General features: G+C 41.9%; 1 protein-coding gene across 4 annotated transcripts in view; it reads left to right on the top strand.

Moving 5' to 3' along the window:
* The window catches only part of ZNF423 (zinc finger protein 423), a 225,529-nt gene extending 209,695 nt beyond the window's left edge, over positions 1–15,834 (top strand). For all 4 annotated transcript variants that reach the window (XM_069868639.1, XM_069868640.1, XM_069868641.1 and 1 more), the window contains one exon: positions 15,204–15,834. In XM_069868639.1, the coding sequence (XP_069724740.1) occupies positions 15,204–15,233 (30 nt within the window). In that variant the 3' untranslated portion in view covers positions 15,234–15,834. The remainder of the gene's footprint in view (positions 1–15,203) is intronic.
* Positions 15,835–17,796: the final 1,962 nt, after the last annotated feature.

Here is a 17,796-nt window from a genome sequence, read left to right as displayed (position 1 = left end):
TTAAAAAATTGAGGTTAGGAACAGGATGTCACAAGGACCAAAGCTAAGAAACTCCAGTGCAGACTATGGGGCTGTTGCTGGGCTCTGCAGCAGTTGTGGTTGAAGTTCTGTGCAGGTGATGCTGGTGATTTCCTGGCCGTCAACAGAGGTTAATGCTGTGTTGAAGAGCAAGGGCTGTTCGTGCTCATGCACCTCTGTGTGATTTGTCAGCACGTTCTTCCCTAGCACAGAATGAGGTGGTGTTCCCTGCATCTGGGGATGTTTTCGAAACAGCCACGTAATCCAGACCGTGTGGCCTCTTTGTGTGGCCAATTATTTTGTTGAAACAGAGCATGATACAAAATGACGTAATGACAAGGTGTAGTATTTTTTTCATTTGGAAAGATGACACCAATTAGTATATTGCTGCATCTTTATCATCCCTGAAGTCTCTTCAGTAAGATGCAAAAAGATCTCTTGGGTCCGTGGAGACTGATCTGCGATGAAACTTGGAAATGTCTGGCATTGGAGCAGTGTATCCCATAACAAAAAAAAACCCCACAAACAAACCTCTTTTCATTTCTTACACCATTAACATTGTTCTGTGGCAGGCCCCAGCTAACAAAGTGTACACAACCTTGCTAATGTGCAGAAAACCCAGCAGCGATGCAGAGTGGGGGGGGGGGCGGGAAAGAAGGGAGCCAGGTGAAAGGCTTGTTTCAGCCATGAATGCACTTAAGCGCACCCAAGTGTCACCATGTGTGATCAAGTGTAAGGAGGCATGTCGTTCCAATGTGGCAGCGCTGGCACACAGAAGGGGCTTCCTACAGCAGAGATGGCACTTGGATCTGGTGCACAGGCTGCCCAGCTAAACCCGTCGTTGCCTGTCATCTATGCCCTAGGGCAAGGGTCCAACCAACTTTTTCATAGGCACCATGCCATCCCAACAGATGGGCAGGAGTGTAAGCCGCCAAGAGACAATGTATATGCATCAATTGTGTTTATTGAAAGCACAATTCCTGGCTGCAAATGTCTATTTATTTGGAGATAAGATGCCTTTAGTTAATAGATATGGAAATGCAGCCTGCTTTGAATTAATTATTTCATATACATTACAAAACATAATGCAGACACGCAAATGTAAGATGTGCTGATTATGGGGAGACCAGTTAAATGTCTGTCATGACACACAGTCCCTCCTAAAATTAGCTTGAAGTGCTAAAGTACTGCTTGCCTCAAAGTACAGGAGACCAAATTTTGTAGGAGCTGCACATAATTATACAACTTTATATAAGACTTTTTTTTATAAGACTTTTCTGAATATATGATTTGGTACTCATAAAGATCCGGGCATACTGTAGGTAAATAAACAAAGCAGGAACGTTTTATTTCTAGATACATTAATGTGTTCCTATTTCCTTGGAAACAGAGCATGTGGGCTGTGTTAAACATCCATCCTTGACCAAAAGGAGGAAGCACAGGAGAAGAAATGAGAAATGGATTTTCTTTTGGAAAGACCAGATTGCACTCTCTGGTCTGGCAATAACAATTACTAATGACATTTAGAGACAAATTAAGGATGAGAAATGCAAGTTGGCATTTTAGCAGTGCCAGTCAGTAACATTGCATCAGAACTCACAGGAGAGATGAGAAGAAGTTTAGGGATGGAAAATTAATTTTGTTATATCAACAATTAACAAATACCTTTTCTTCATTCTTTACTACATTATCACTATTACTACACAGTTACCACTGTGATAGTATTTAGCAGCTCCTTTGGTGAATGAAATAGCACTTCGAAATTCTTATTTCTGGAGTCAAACACACACGCTTGCGTTTTGCTTTGTTTATTTTGAACAATGAATGATAAAGAGTTTCAAACTGACCAAGGGGGGAGAAAATGAGCTCTTGAATGTGTGGTTACAGGAATATTCTGTGGGGCTTCTCTCTGTAGTTCTCTGTGGGTCTTTTTTGCAACTATGAATGAGCTAAGATTATCTGCGCTTTTTCTGAGGTTTTTTTTTTTCAACCTGTTTTTACAAATCTGGAAAGGCGGAGGCTGAACAATGTACCCAGATCCATGCAGGAAATTTTTTGGGAAGCCAGATGTAAAGCCCTAGAAGACTCTCATCTTTTATTCACAAGGTGAAATTCCTGTCCCCATAGAAAGGTGGTGAGAAGCCCCATTCTCTGCTGCTCTGTGTAGAGCCACAGAGTAAAGGGGCTGTAAGCTGTAGGTCTGCAAGCATGGCCAGCAGCACAGCTGGTTGTACAGGGATGGTGTCCTTGGGAACAGCAGATTCAGGTACTGGGCTTGGTAGCATGTGCCTTTCTAAACAGAACATAATCCTTAAACCAGAAACTCAATGTTTGTGTGATATGTAGGCAAATAAAAAATGTTTTGTTTTCTATCCAAAGAATCTTGTCACCATTTTTCTTTCTATGTGCTGGTGGGAAGAGGTCTCTAATAAAACCGCTTTGATTTTCTTCTGCTGTAGTAGCTGTTGTGGAATGTAGTTTGGGATCTGAGCACAGATTAGCTCAGTTTCCTCCTGTAAGTGTCGCTAGCCTCCAAAGGAAATTACTTCAGTTTTCAAAGGAAGCATGATGTCGCACTGGAAAGGGCAGAGCATAAGTATTATTTAAGGAAAATAGTGGAGCTTGATCAGCCTTCATTTTAAAGAGCTCATTGAAGGTGGTGTACAGCATGCTTTTAAAAGTTAAGTCTCTTCATTTGCTTGCTGCTAGAGCAAAATGGGGATGCTTGTCCAGACATAACAGTGTATGCCTGAGTGTTTTCACAAGAAATGTCTAGATCATTAAGTATAATAGGTCTCAGCTGCAGTTTTGATCACTGAAGCATGCACACACTTCATCACAGCAAATTACATATGTCTTTGTAACTTACCTTTCTGCAATTTGCTGGCACTTTTAGAGGGCTGAAACTTATATTGTATGTGCTGCAGAAGCCATTTCAGAGAAAATATTTTGTGTTTATTGTTGGAGAACAAGGATTCACTAACAACAAAAACATGGAGCAGTGTATGTTTCTGCTCCTGCATCTTGCAGAACCAGCAGTAGTACCAGCAGAGATCCCCAGCCACATTCATTATTTATATATTTTAGTGAATTTCTTGTCTGCAGTAAAAGAGATATAAGCTTCAACATCAGGCTGTTTGTGCCAAATTCTATCTTACAACCCATTCAGAAAACCTGAGGCAGCCGTGTGGTTCTCAATCATTACACAGCCCATTTGTCTGATTGGAGTTTTGCCCTCTCTGTCTTGCTGAAACGTTGCTTGTTCTTTAAAAGCTTAGTTTGACCTTTGGAAAGAAAAGGCATTTGCTTTTTTTTTTTTTTAAGAACCAAAGCCTGCTTAAATGGAAATCGGCATTCAAAAGCAGCACAGTTATTGAACAGCATTTAGTTTATTACTGGGAGAGAGCAGACGCTAGTGGGCTCGAAAATTACATTTCAGTGGATTCATCAGTTTCAGTCACTAGTTAGTCTGTGAACAGATGGATATATTTGTTACAGTGAATATGAATTTATACCCTGGATTTTTACATTTACCTTAAGAGTACTGCTATCTTAGCTGCTGACTACAAGAATTTGAAGATGTATTTTATTTGTTTTATTTTTCTGAAAAAGGATGTGGTTGTTTCTAATTGCAGAGATCCCTTACATCACAGAAAATGCCTCAGTTTTCAGAAATGTGAAGGATATAAAGCTATTCTGTAAGGAAAATGTAAAAGAATCTGCCAGTACAGCTGCTGCACAAAAACCCAAACATCTCAGCCTTAACCTAGAAAAAACCCCATGGACTGAGAAATAATTTTCAATAATCAGATATTTTTAACTCAGTGTATGGAGGTAGCAATCACAGTCACCTGTATTTGCATCTAGGGTCTGCCACAGTCTAATTGCTTGTCTCTTTTCCCACCCTGAAATTTAAAGCTACTGGTTAACAGACCAATGCATTAAGCATTCCATCTCCAAAATGGAAAGAAATACTGCCCTACCCTCTACCATGTCACATCTTTAGGTTTCAGGGATTTCGTTTAAATCTGAAATTTATATCCAGGAGAAATAAATTATTAGATTGTAAAAGCAGCTGGGGAGGGAGTAAATATAGTCTCTTTTGTTCTCTATATCATTTCCCCAGGAAGATAATAAATGTATGGCAAGCGTCTTGTGTTTCCTCAGTCATACAAATGTTGTGTGTGTTGTATTTCAGCCATGAAGCCTCAACTCCAGGCAGGAAATCCTGGAGTGATTCTGTACTGCTGCTGTGGCGCTGGTGGAGCCCCCGTCATTTTTACCGTTAGAAGGAATTTGAAGAATAGTTTCATGAAGAAATTTAAAAGGCCTTAGGTGTGCCTCTGATTTAGTGTGCAAGAGATTTAGGGTGCAGTCTCCTCCTTGGCCAGTGAAGGGCAGCAGGAGCAGTGGTTTCCTGTCCTGTGGCCCAGCCCCAAGGGCCGGTTTTTCCAGGGTGGTTTTAAAGAGCACAAGAGAGACTCCTGCTAACTCTTCGCTGTGTTACCTGTTCTCATTGCTCTGTAAGGTCCGATACATGAAGAAAGTGTGATGAGTAGTTAGAAAAAAATGGGGCAGAATGGGGCCTGGTAAGAACAAAAGGAGAAGGAATGGTTAGAACGTCAGTCAGTAACTTGCCTTTCTGCAGCTGGGCTGTCACTGCCTGCACCTCGGTGCTTTTATCAGGAAGGTTGTTGGTATTTTCAGCCCAGCCTCCTTTCAGGAACCTGAAAGCAGCCCTAGAGCAGCCTTGCTGGTCCCTCTTTCTGAAGTTGCTTTCAGAGAAGTATGTTCAGTTATATAGTAATGTTTCTGTAATTAATGCTCTGCTTTAACATCATATTTTGAGAGTAGTCTTGTATCTCTCTTTGACCAGAGGGGAAAGCAAAAATGGTAAAATAATAAAATGGGTAAGGTAAAATGGGACAGGAATGTTTGATGCATGGGCTGGGTGCACATGTGCAGTAAATGCTAATTGATGGATTGCTAATGCTTTCTTCTTTCTTCACATTTCACGTTAATAGAATAACTTGCAATATACTAAACTGTGCATCCTTAAGAGGGGGGGAACGACTTTTTGGAACAAGTCTAGATGAGAGAGATAAGACTGTATGTGCTCATATGATCAGTGTAGCGACAGCTCATGGCTTTGTGTAAAGTCAGCTTGAGTTCAGCAAGGCTCTCACTCCAACTCCACACGAGCCAGCCCAGACTTGGCAACAGCAGTCCTGAGCTTATCAACTCAGCCATGCTTGAGCTGATTCTCTGCAGACTGTCTCGTGTGTCCTCCATGCCGTATCCCTGGGCAGGCAGTATGGACACCCCCAGGTCACCTCTGCGCAGAGCACATCCACAGAACCAAGCTGCCTCAGCTTTGTGCCATGCAGAAACAGCCAAAGCACTGCGTACACCGTGCCAGCCTTGGGGGAACGTCTTGCCTCACCATCAAATGGCCTCATTTGTTTCTGTGGCATGGTTAAACCTGAATAAATTGCCATGGGTGTTGAGGTTTGACTGCATATAGCGTGTCTGTCATCGGTGCATTACATTACTGTGTCTCCAAAAGGAGTAGAGAGGAGGTTTAAAGCATATTTACTTCTGAAAAATGTGTCCTCCTATGCGACCAACACACGTTCTTAGTGTTTGCATAAAATCACAATTGTTTAAAACAGACTCTTGCTGTTTAGAAGGCAGAGGGCAGTGGGCTGAGCACAGTCCTGTCTGCAGATTTCTGCTCTGCTGGTGGCAAGTACACTAATGGGGAGGCATGTAAAGTACTTCTATAAACTGTGGCCTTGCTATTTTATAGCAGAGAGGCTTGCATTGGAGAATTTTTATGCCTCTCTTGAAATTAGGAACCAAAAATAGCTGCCGTTATGTCCAAGGCAACAGGTCAGTGACCAGCCACTTTGTCAGCCTGAGCAGTATGTGGCCACCACGTGACAGGACTGTTTCTGTCTCTAGAAAAAGTGTCCATAACACAAGGCAATATAATTTGTCAGATCAGTATTCTATTGGAGGGAATTTACCTTTATTTGCTACCTTTCGGAAGAATTACCTATAGAAGGATTGTGATATGCTGTAGCTGACCTGGAGGTAGACTCCCATGATTTGATGAAGGATGTTCCCCAGTAAACAGTGCAAGATGTTCCCCCAGTAATGTCTGCATTAAAATTCACACTTAAAACTGGACCTGTTTTATACCTTAACACCAGGAATACCCATGAAAAAATGAGATGGTGTTCAGTGACCCTTGCCATACCAAAGAATGGCAGGGCAAGTTAAGGAGTGAGTTTTAGGTTCAACTTCAAATTTGTTGGGTTATATTCCCATGGAAACATTCACTCAATTAAGCTGTTGTCTATGCATTTTGACTGATAACTGGTAAAGGTACTATGTAAAATGTTTCCCTTTTGCTCTAAGTATATTTTGAGGAAAAGAGTGCGAGAGGATGCTGTCCTCATCCTATAATAAAGATCAAATAGGGAAATAATTTCATGCTTATAAAAGAGCCATAAAGGGTCCCATAATGATGGTGCCAGCCCTCACAGAAATGACCAATTAACTGGATTTTGCGGTGTGACTTACCTTAGATCAAGGAGGGATTAACAAGATATGCTTTAGACAGGCTTGAAATAAAAAACAAATCATGTCCTAAGAAAGATTCCTGGGAAATGTTTTTCCTCTGGCACATGATTTTAAGAAATCACGCTCCCCTATTAGGACTCATAAGTAGACAAAACCAGGTCTAAAACGGGTCATGAAGAGAAGTCTTCGGTGTAGCAGAGCGGAAGGATCATACCTGTGGGCAGTAGATGCTTTTTCTGATTAGCTTGTGGCTTAGATTTAAAAACAGACTGGAAGTGAGGTGTTGGCATTTGTTAAGACAGCTGTGAAGGTTTACTTCAAAGTCTGGAAAGGGCGCATGTGCTGCTGCACACGGGATGAGTGACCATGTCTGTGGAGGTGCAGGGGTGACCATGGCCCCGAGCAGCGGGGCACCTGTGGGACCAGTTCTCTAGAAAGACATGGGCTGACCAACCCAAGGTTAAAGCGCCCAGTGTTGTCAGCAGAGTGGTGCATAAGCCTTTCTCTGCTCCAGGAATCAGCAATGGCTCTGGGATCCAGTTAGGGAGAAACAGCGGGACTAGGGGAGGAGTGGAGGAATTCTAAAAATATTCTGATTTTATGCACTTCTGACAACAGTAATTAAATTTGTCCCTCTGCCTTTACATTTAGGAAGCACAAGGTTCTTCCCTCAGCTTATTTTGATCTTGCACATGGCATAGTGTAGACTACAAGTCACAAGGATGCTGATAAATTTGCATTTCTGAGTGAAAGTCTCAGGAGAGTGTACCAGTCCCTCAGGACAGGTATTATTAGCTCCCTAGTTTCATTGGGTGCCTCAGTGAATCATGGTGTGTTTACGGCTAGTTTCTCTAACAGAAGATTCCGGTTATCTCTTAACAATGTGTTCTCCTGTGGTTTTTATTTCCAAAGTGCCGTGCTAAGATTTTCCCGAAGGCTTCAATTTACTTTTGTGCTTCAGCATTTTACCCATTTTTTTTGGAAGAAGCGTATAGACTTTTCAGCAAGGTATTTAATAGAATATGAGAGACTATGGCAGGCTTAGTCTCACATTTGGAGTTCGCTTGTAATAGGCTCACCTTGGTGGATTCTGAGTTTTTAGAGAAGAACAGAAAGAGATGGCAGGTCTAGAAGACTGATGATACTGAATTCTTAGTCTCAAGTGGAAAGGGGAAAGCATGTTAGGTGAGTTGTCAAAGTCTGATTAGGAATAAACAGCCTGGATTAGAAGAGAAATTAAATTAATAAATCATCTAAAAAATCCTTAGCCGATGGATGGAGCTGGGAAAATTACTGTAAGAAAGGTGTTTGTATAAAAAGGTGAATTTTCAAACCCAGAATAACATAGAAATGCCTATAAAAATTCAAGAATACGTTAAATGTAATAGAAATGGTGTAAATGCAGAGCAGAGAGAAAACCAAACAAGTATATTGTTGGGATGATGCAGCCTGGCCACAGAGTGCAGAGCCCTGGAGTGCAGAAGAAAGGTGTGCAGCAGGGCTGGGGATGCTTCTGGGTTTTGCAGACCAACGCCTGGGCAGTTATACTTCATTGTAGAAATGTGGCAGCTACAGAAAAAGATTTATAAACAAAATAGCAGACAGCATTTAGTTGATCATGTGCGGAGTGGCTTTTTTTCCCTCTAAATATTTTACGAGTTCTGCGTCTTCCCCTCGACTCCAGACAAGGTGCCAGGTCCCAGTTGCCAGAGGAGCCAGGCAGGTCTCCAGGGCTGGCATGGGGCGTCCCCCAGGGAGCCAGCACCAAGCAGGGCTCACCCTCTCCAGTGGGTACAGAAACCTGGGAGGTGCCATGGCCACCACAGTCCTGGCGCAGATGAGCATTTTTGTGTCCCCAGATGTGCATTTGGCCCCAGAATAACTGAGTACGTGCACGTGTCAGGCTAACTCACATACAGTGTTTTCACCGCAAATAGGCAACTTTCTTTTTCGTTTCACACCAAACCTCCAGGCATATTTTCTTTAGACAGTCGAAGCGGTTTTTATTTTTTCTCTTGGTTCAATAACTTGTAAAGGACAGCTTCCTAACTGCATTTGTTGAAGTGCTGTCTCAAAGTGTGCTGACACAGGGACTGAATGACGCATGGCAAGTTATCAGATGCTCAGAGATGAAGGAAGCAGTAACACAGGCAGCCGTTCCCTTTCACAAAGGATGTGCCACCTTTCGTTTGCCTCTACCTCCATTTCAAGGGATTCTTCAAATAAAGAAGGGACATGTGAACCTGTCTTGCCTGACAATTTTTTTTTATTAAGTACCATGATAACTTGGAGTTCACTTGTTACAAGCATTTTATGTGGTGAGTGAAATACCAGGGGAAAGGGAAGAAGCAGTACTGTATTTCCTCAAGAACTAAGATCTAAACATATAAATGTCACTGGTTAAGAGTTACCTGAAACAACTGGAAGGGGAATTGGCACCTGGTTTTATGGGAAACATTGGTTACTACTATCAGTTTTAATGAAGTGTATTAACTAAATTGTGTTCTGAGTATTCATTCAGCCCTGTTTATGGCACACTCTAGAGTACATTTACTGTTTGTCAGAAGTGCAAACTAGTGAACATATGAGGCTTTAAGACAGGCCATCTGTTAGTCTTAGACCCTTGGATAATTGTCAAACAGTTCTAAAAATAAGCACATACAAACAGCAAGGGGGTGCAAAGGTGATTTTTCTTGAGAGTCTTATAGTAAAGGGAAAGCATCAACCAAAAATTAAAAATAAAACTAAATAGTTTTATTTTGTAAAGCAAGCTTGCTCTCCTTTTCTCCTTTGCTCGCTCTTCCTTTTTTTCCCCCTCCCCTTCAGTGTGCTTTTTGTTTTTTCATTTTTTTTCCTCTTGCTTTTCTGGGTCATAGCATCCCTTGAATGCCTCTCCAGTTTAGGATTAGAGCAGCACCAATTTAAGGCTCACAGCTTTCCGTAGAGAGCATAATCTCTGATGGCTAAGGCAAGGGTTGCCTTGTGTCCTCTGGCTAAAGTAATCGCTTTATAAAGTCAAGGCGTAAAGATTTTGATCTTTATAGATTGCTGTTAGAGGGAAATAGTACCTGTGCATATACGTGCTTGTTCTTATGGATATATAATGGCTGAGAGATTTTTGGACTGTTTTGAATTCAAAAGATGCAAAACATTTTTTGAAAAGAGAATGGTGCAGATGGTATTTTGTAAATATTTAGACACACTAACTTCTGTTTGTAGCAATTTGGAGCTTTTGTTTTGTCTTTATTGTATATATGTTCAAATGTGAGACAAACTTTTGCTTCAAGTCAACACCTGAACCTGAGGTTTAGTTTTTGTCTGGCAAGCTGCATGTGTTGACACTCAATGGAGGGATAGTTTCTCTGGTTCCTCCAGCACCACTTTGTAAGGGGGAAAGGAGAGAGAATGGGGAGGAAGGGGCACAGCCCCAAGGAGTCCTCAGCCAAGACCCTGATCCCTGGCCTTGGAGCCGGACGGTGCCTGAAGGGGCAGCAGAAACCTGGGAGGGAAGGTGGAGAGAAAAACTACCTGGGCTTTCACCTGAGTCTGGAAGGACCCCCTGCACGTTGGTGAAAACATAGGGATTAATAGGAATTACCTTCTATGCCACAAGATCAGGCAGTTGTGTTTGTGCCTCACCCCCAGGGTTGGTGTTTCCATACTGGGTGGTTTTGCAGTGCCACAGCAACTGTGGTGTCCCCAGGCATCGAGCTGCGGGGCAGCAGGGGCTGAGCATCTGGCTTCGGCTGAGATGTATGGGCAGTGTGTACTGTGTCCACTCCCCAACACCTGGCATGCTCAGGTGCGTGGGTCATCCCATGGCTAATTACCACTTCAGTTTCACGTTGGGTGTTTGTCGTGTGAATCTATTATCTCCATGATTCCTATGGAAATGATTTGAGGAATGATGTCTGTTCATTTTAATGAGATTTGGAAGGGGGGAGAGAGGCTTTATAACCTTTAATCGGAGTCCCATACTTACGAATTTCACTTGCGGATGGCAGGCATCACCATCCTTGTGCTCTTTCCTAACCCCTGTGTAATATAATGGTCTTTTAGGTGTATACACTCTCACACATAGACAGCATGCCTCTAAACGGCTGGTACAAAACATCTAAATGTGTAACAGATGCACAATGGCACTATAGACTGGATGTATTATGGCCCCAAACCATTATCACACCCCTCACAGTTGCATTTTATTTTTTTCACCTGCTCCTGTGTAGTACACCTGTGACTTGTTGGCAGTGAATGCTGTTGCAGTGTGGGAGACTCCCAGCTTGACTGCCTGGCTTGGAGCTTTTGCTTCATCGTGTGCTGCTTTTGTGTGTGTTTTTTCTCTCGATCTTTATATAGCTTGTAAGAGTTCTTTGAACTGCTGTAAGTGATCGTCTTTCAAGCCTGATGCTTTCCTTCTTGACACAGTGCTCTGAAAATGGAGATTGTCATGCCAGTGTTTTCATAATAATGCATATAGAAAAAACAGAGAAATAATCATTGTAGATGTCCTGCACAAATGGCTTGATCTGCATCCAGAGGGCAGGCAGGGGGTGTCCCCAGGGAAGATCTAGAGAGCAATCAGTATCTACACAGACAATAATCAGCCATTCTTTGAAATCTTTTTATTTCCTGCAAAACCCGTTGCCCAGTTCCTTGGTCACAGACACTTCCACAAATGGTTCATTTGGGGATCATGCAGCCTGTAGAAAATTCCACTTAAAGGCTGCGACAGCCCTGAGCCTCAGAGTAGTTGCATTTTTCCCACTGATGTGGCTAACCCAATTGCTATCCATTTTGCATGATTATTAAGGAAAGAAAATAAGAAATTTTCTAACCTTGTCCTATAAATCAGTTATGGCTTACTTGATCGTGACAGGTGACTTAGTGCTGCTGTAGAGTTTTCCAGCTGCAATAATGTCTCAGAATGATGTATTCAGTGGGGTATCATCTGTGAGCTATGCAAAAACTGGGGGGCCTAACAGGAGCTGTGAAAAACCATTTTTACTGTTCAGCTTCCATATTATGTTCTGCCTGCTGCCGCCCCCCAAACACATAGATGTTTGGATGCCTTGTGTGCAGGTAGGCACGTGCAAACACACACACAAGCATGCTGGGAGAGGCTTCATTTTTGTGACTGCTTTATTTTCCTTTGGAAATCACCATTAAGATTTTTATTTTTTTGTTAAACTAAAACTTCTAAAGTTGAAAAGTCACACTCAAGCACTTTCCTGCCAGCCCACCCTCCTGCAGGAAAAGGGGGATGATGTTTCCTAATTAGTCAGCAGAAGGCTACTTGTGTGGAGGCATTCCTGTAGTGTTACACGTCTCAAAACTCTTGCACGCTTAAGGGCCTTCATGGTTTCATTCTGCTGCCTGAAACAGCCCAGTGTAGCATCAGGGCGAAAGCTTTTTCTGCTAAGGCACAGGGTGTTCTTAATGTGAGGATTTATTTATTTTTCAATTGCTCTGAAAGCCTGGTCATCAAGGGCATTTTCTTTGTCTGTGGGCACGCACAGAGGTGTTAAAATTATTTGATAAAGCATGGGTCAGATATGCAAAACACCCGTGTGAGAGAAGAGACATAAGCACTGAATTTCTCAGACACTTCCTGACATCTGCAAAGCACAGTTCTAATCGGCTGCACGCACACGGGGCAGAGAGAAGATGCAAGAAGACAAGGCATGATGGCTGCTAGGAATCGGAGACACATTACCAGACGTTTTTTGGAAAGCGTGTTTGTGTGGTCTGAAATACATTTGAATAGGTGAGAAGCCTACACTGGTTGCAGAGGATACCGATAGGGTTTCGTGCCTCTTCTGAATACACACAGCAGTGGTTACGCAGAATTTGCGTCTGCAGGAACTTTGGGGCTCTGGTGTTCACCAGCACCTGGGGCTGCACAACCTAATGTGTTTGCACATGGATTGTACAGGAGCTGCTCTTTGAAAGGCAGGGGGAGGATGCACACAGGCTCTTGTGTCCATAGGAATGACAGAAATGTTTGTGAGGTCCTGTTTAAAATGTGGCTCTGTTTATTAAGTGCTTGGTCTGGGGGGTAGTCAGTATATTGATCACCAGTAAAGTGTCCAAAGGGAATAAATGGTACATTCCCAAGATATTAAGACAAAATCAAGATTTGCATATGAAAAATGTTTACTTTTAACCAATAGTGTCTAGTGTAGCATGGCTAGTTTCTCAGCTCCTACCTGGCCCAGCTCTGAACAGCTGCAGGATTTGAGTGTAATCTGTTTATTTCTTTGTATAAACCCTCCTTACAAACCCAGTATATTCATTGTAGTAGGGGTGTTCAGGATATATTATTAACCTGTGTTTGAGGAGGGAGGGCTCACAATGAAAGCTTCATTATCAGATTTAGAGCCACATACCATTCCTTTATTGACCTGCCTGGTGTAATCAATGCAGCAGCCACACAAGTTGGAAATCATGTTTCCTGAGTGTAGACCATGCGTCATGTATCTAGTGCTGATTGTGCATTATCTTTTAAATGACACTGCCTAAATAAGTATGGATTTGTCTGCTACAAATAGCCCTTCTTTCAATTTGAAGATGGTAAACCTTTTGCTTTTTTCATTAATATTCAGGATGACCTAAAAATAGAACTATAATGAAATGTACTAGAAATGGCCATTGTTCAAATGCTGAGCACATAGAAAGGCCTGTATATTCTTTAAGACTTTCGTGCTTACCCAGTTAGGTTCGGTGGACAAGATTGTCAGTGCTGCCATTGTTTTTGTAGGGCTCTGTCCATCCTCTTCCATAAAGTTGTTACTTGATTTGAGAATAATATCCAGCATTGCAAAGGCCATTCCTTCTTAAAGCCAGGAAAATTTCCTTGTACAGCAAAGTCACGTTCAGTGATGTTAAATTGTCTAAAAGCAAAAATAGTTTCAGCTATCAATTCACTTGACATTATTTGTGTACAATGCTTTATCCATTATAAGCTTTCCAGGTCTTTGCACAGTACTTCTGGTTTGTGATTCTGAAATATTTAGCGTCACAGACTGAGGTGTGCTGAGAGGACAAGTGTTACGTTAAACAAGGACTGGCTATTTTGCGGTTTCATCAGTTGATTGTTATTAATTTCACAAAGGCTCCTTCTGGGTGTGCGGCAGCTACAATGCTTCTGCCACCTCTGTAACCCTCTGGCATGTTAAAGCCTGACCGTTATTGTGCGGAGTTTCCTTGCAGCCTGTGTAGCCGCCACAATATCGCAGATAACTTTTGCCATGATTTAGGAACTCAGCAGCACTTCTGACACCTGGTGGTTACTTTTTGGGAATGCACAGTCCAGAAATGCTCCAGCCTGCAAATGGGGTCACCGCTGCCTTGGCCCCACACATCATGGGCCCCCACTAGCTCTTTCTACAGATGGTTTTCATCAGGGAGATGTCATCTATGGATAAAGCAGGTGCTCACGGCTTTTCCTGATCGAGATGTAACTCTGGATAGTGTAGAAGGACCAGATGATTTATAAAAAGTTATAATATCTTACTTAATTTTAAAGCTTTGGCATTGTAAATAAATAATTAGATTTAAAATTAATTTCATGTTTAAAAACTTATTCTTCAAGCTGGTAGATATGCACAGCTCTGTTATTAGGCAGATGGAGACTGGTAAAATTACCCAGGTTTGCAATAATGCAAGTAAATTTTTATATTTGGGGATGCTGGGGACCCACTTCAAGAAAAGCTCACCATGAAGCGCATCTCTAGTTGCTCAAGAAGTTGAATAATCACACAAATAAAGCTGAGCTTATATGTAGGACTGGGTTTCAGTCAGCACACAATATGTAGGTGAGTTGTTACTGCTCTAAAAATACACTTCCAAGGTTGGCTTCACAATTTACTGGCTCCTGTACAAAATGGCAAGACAGGTCAGCATCCTGTGATGTGAGATACTGTGGTGACACAAGGCTATTACAAATCTACCAAAAGGAAAAAAGGGAACAAAAGAGACTCTAAACTGCTGAAAGAAGTGTGTAGAGCAAAGTCTATTCTTTAGAGAGGTTTAACTTCTGGGTTACGTGTCCAGCGTTTTTCTGCTGGGTATATTACCCTGGTGCCTGAACTGGTGGTTCAGCTGTTATTATCGAAGTAATTCTTGGACTGAGAAGTGTGTGTCACAATCTGGTGTCTCTTGCTGCCAGTACTCGCACCCGGTACTAGTAAGACTAAAAGAGTAAAATATGGCAAGGATTCTTACCACGATTCTGATTTTTTTTTTTAATTGTTACAGTTAAGGGAATCCCTAAAGGCAGTTTTTGCCCGTGAAGTGTTATCACTTTGTTTACATGTATTAAAAGGGGGGAAAAAAAAAAAGAAACCCTCATGACTGTGCTTGGCTTGTACCATTTTTTTTCTAAGTTCATGCCAGCATTAACAGATCTGTCAGAACAAAGCAAATGTGTCATATTGGCAGCTGTTACTTATGAGTACTTTTTCTTTATTGCATTTTGTTTTGTAATAATTGAGAAGCTTTTATGTTGAGCTCTGCATAAATGGTACTGAGTAGGAGGGTATGAGCATGCTTTCTATTATTCTGCCCCTCATGCATGTCTCCTTTTTTCGTCTTTCCAGAACCACACATTGAGCCAGCACGCACAGTGAGCCACTGGCACTACAGGACACCTCTCTGCAGAAGACTTGACGGTGGCACAGTGGGGAGGACCATTTGAACATTACATCCAATCAAAGTGTCATTTGCAACCCAGATGTAAAACTCTAATGATTTGGCCATGAGGCGCTGCTATTATAAGCAGCTGGAAATGAATATTAATGGAAGAGATTAAAAGTATTCCATGCTCAGTATTTTTTATTGTCCTGCTTCAGCTAGTATACTTTAGAGCTTCTGCTTCTGACTGAATTTATAGTGTTAGATAAATCTGCTTTGATGCTGTTGCCCTTTGTTGCTTCTTGTATTATATTGATAGTTAAAGATTAGGTGTGATTTTTTTCTTTTTTTGTTAACTGCTTTTTAATTGCAATTTTAGGTAACTGTGCATTGTGATGTGATTGCTTGGCTATTGTCTGAATATTTCTTTTTAATTTTTTAATTAAAGACTAATGCTTTGATTGGATTTGCCAGTTCACCGGACAGTGATTAAAACTATGTAATGGATATAATCGGTTTCAGTGCAACTGGATGGTCTGCTTTATAAATGTGACTTAATCTGATTGCAATAACTAGTACAGTTCAATAAAGGGAATACATGAGCTTAGCGTCAGCGGTTGTCTGTCTGTCAGTACACGCTGTGTTACCACTGCCGACTGGTGGGTGTAAATCACAAAGCGATGGCTCACTTGACAGCAGAGAGTGTTCTGTGCTGGAGGAAGGAAGACTGGGAAAAAGCAAAAACTGCGTCCCTGCACCTGGCATTGTGCTCACTCCTGGATGCACCTCCCAGGTAGGTTGAGGTAAGGTAAGAACATCTACTGTGAATTTGGGCACAAAAGCCATTGCTAGCTTGTGATACTCTTAAGTTTTACTCAAGTAAGCAAGAAAAGAGGGGTCTTGGTCTGTAGCTGCCCTGACTCTATCTCTGTGGTTCTCTATTTCAATAAAAAACAAAAAGATTTCTGGGTTGTATACTAATGCGCAAATATTGGATTGGGCCTCAGGACCCTGTTAGGAGACTGCATATTTCAAGCACGTGGACTTCTACACCCACGAGAATTGTAGCTCTATGTAACTCCCATACTTCTGACACTTGGAAACTGCCATCATGCAGCCTGACAGAGCTAACTAGCAGGCATTTTCTTCCCTGTTTTTAAAGATATCCAATGGTAATGAGGTATCTCCAGTCAAAAAAACAGTCATTTTAAGGACCGTGGGCACCTTTGGAAAGTTAGTGAGATGCAGTTCTCATGGTGTCTCTTGCTTGAATGAATTGTAGTCATCATGAAAGATGTTTAGGAGTTGTGACAGCTGAAATGGTGTGGTTACCCATTCCCACGATGAACAAGCCTTTGCAAGACTGTGGCATAGGAACGTGCACAGAGCCTTTCAAAATCGCTGCACTGAACTAGAGCACAACTGCTTGTCATTGTACTGTGTCTGGGCTTGAAGCATGTAAGTGATACGTTGTAGGGAAGATGTTTTCAAAGATATGTAGTCAATGCCCAAATTAGTTTCTATAGCGAATTTGTTAACAAGTGCAAGGGCACAGCTTGTTGATACTGCAGACAACGCTTTCAACATTTGGATTCCTGCTGATGTCAATAATCATGTTGCACGCTCATAGTTCCTTCAAGACAGTGGGGCAAACAGCATGTAAGGGAAGGCTGCTGGTCATAACCAGGGCAGGGTCTCTCCTACAACAGGAACGGTCTCCCATACACCAGAGCAGGTGAAGTTCTAGCTGCAGAAGTTTCAACTTTCTCAAACAAAAATAAGAAACTAATGCCCCATTTAGAGCGAATTATAGATATGGGTTTTATTCTGCCAGTTATGAAACAGCATTGCATGGACAGTCAGAGTTTAGGCTCAAAGTTTCAATTTCTGATATATTTATGAACCCTAATAGAACAAAATTAGGAATGACTTTTCTTAATTCCAAAGAGGACAGTACTGTTTTCATCTAGATAATTCTTAACTCACTGTATGTGCCACAAAATCATTGTACTAAAATGATCCATTTCTAGAAAAAAGTGTTAGCTTTCTACCTATTTCACCATAAGCCATGGCAGTGATGTTTATGGGCTGAAAAATTAGCTAATGAAATCACCAATTCATTATTCTCATTCATAATGTATGCCTACTCCTAACTCGCAGGCAAAATTTTAAGATGAGAAATGGAAAAGAAAAGCTGGCTGGGAATGTACATCAGCTGGTCTGGTAACAGGCCTTTGCCGTCTTCTCTGTGCTAAAAGCAAGGCAGCAGGGTCTTACAACAAAGATACTGAAAAGGGAGATTCTTTGCCTGATGCTGGGTGTGGAATGATGTTCAGTCACTTCTGGGCAGGCCTTCAGAAATGAAAAGGAAGGTGTAGGTTTCTGTCTTCCGGAAAATGTTCTGTAGTGGGCACTTCAAGAGTGAACTGATGTTTCCGTGCAAGTCTGAGAGCTACTGTAGTGGTGCTATACTGAAGCACGCACCTTTGTGTCAGCATCTCCCTGCTAACTAGTTAAAATTAGGTGTATATTTGCTGTGCTGAGATGAGGAGATCCCCG

Source organism: Phaenicophaeus curvirostris, chromosome 14 (genome assembly GCF_032191515.1).
Source record: "Phaenicophaeus curvirostris isolate KB17595 chromosome 14, BPBGC_Pcur_1.0, whole genome shotgun sequence".
Classification (NCBI taxonomy): domain Eukaryota; kingdom Metazoa; phylum Chordata; class Aves; order Cuculiformes; family Cuculidae; genus Phaenicophaeus; species Phaenicophaeus curvirostris.
The sequence above is the reverse complement of the archived record's forward strand: the minus strand, read 5'-3'. Positions and strand labels throughout refer to the sequence as shown.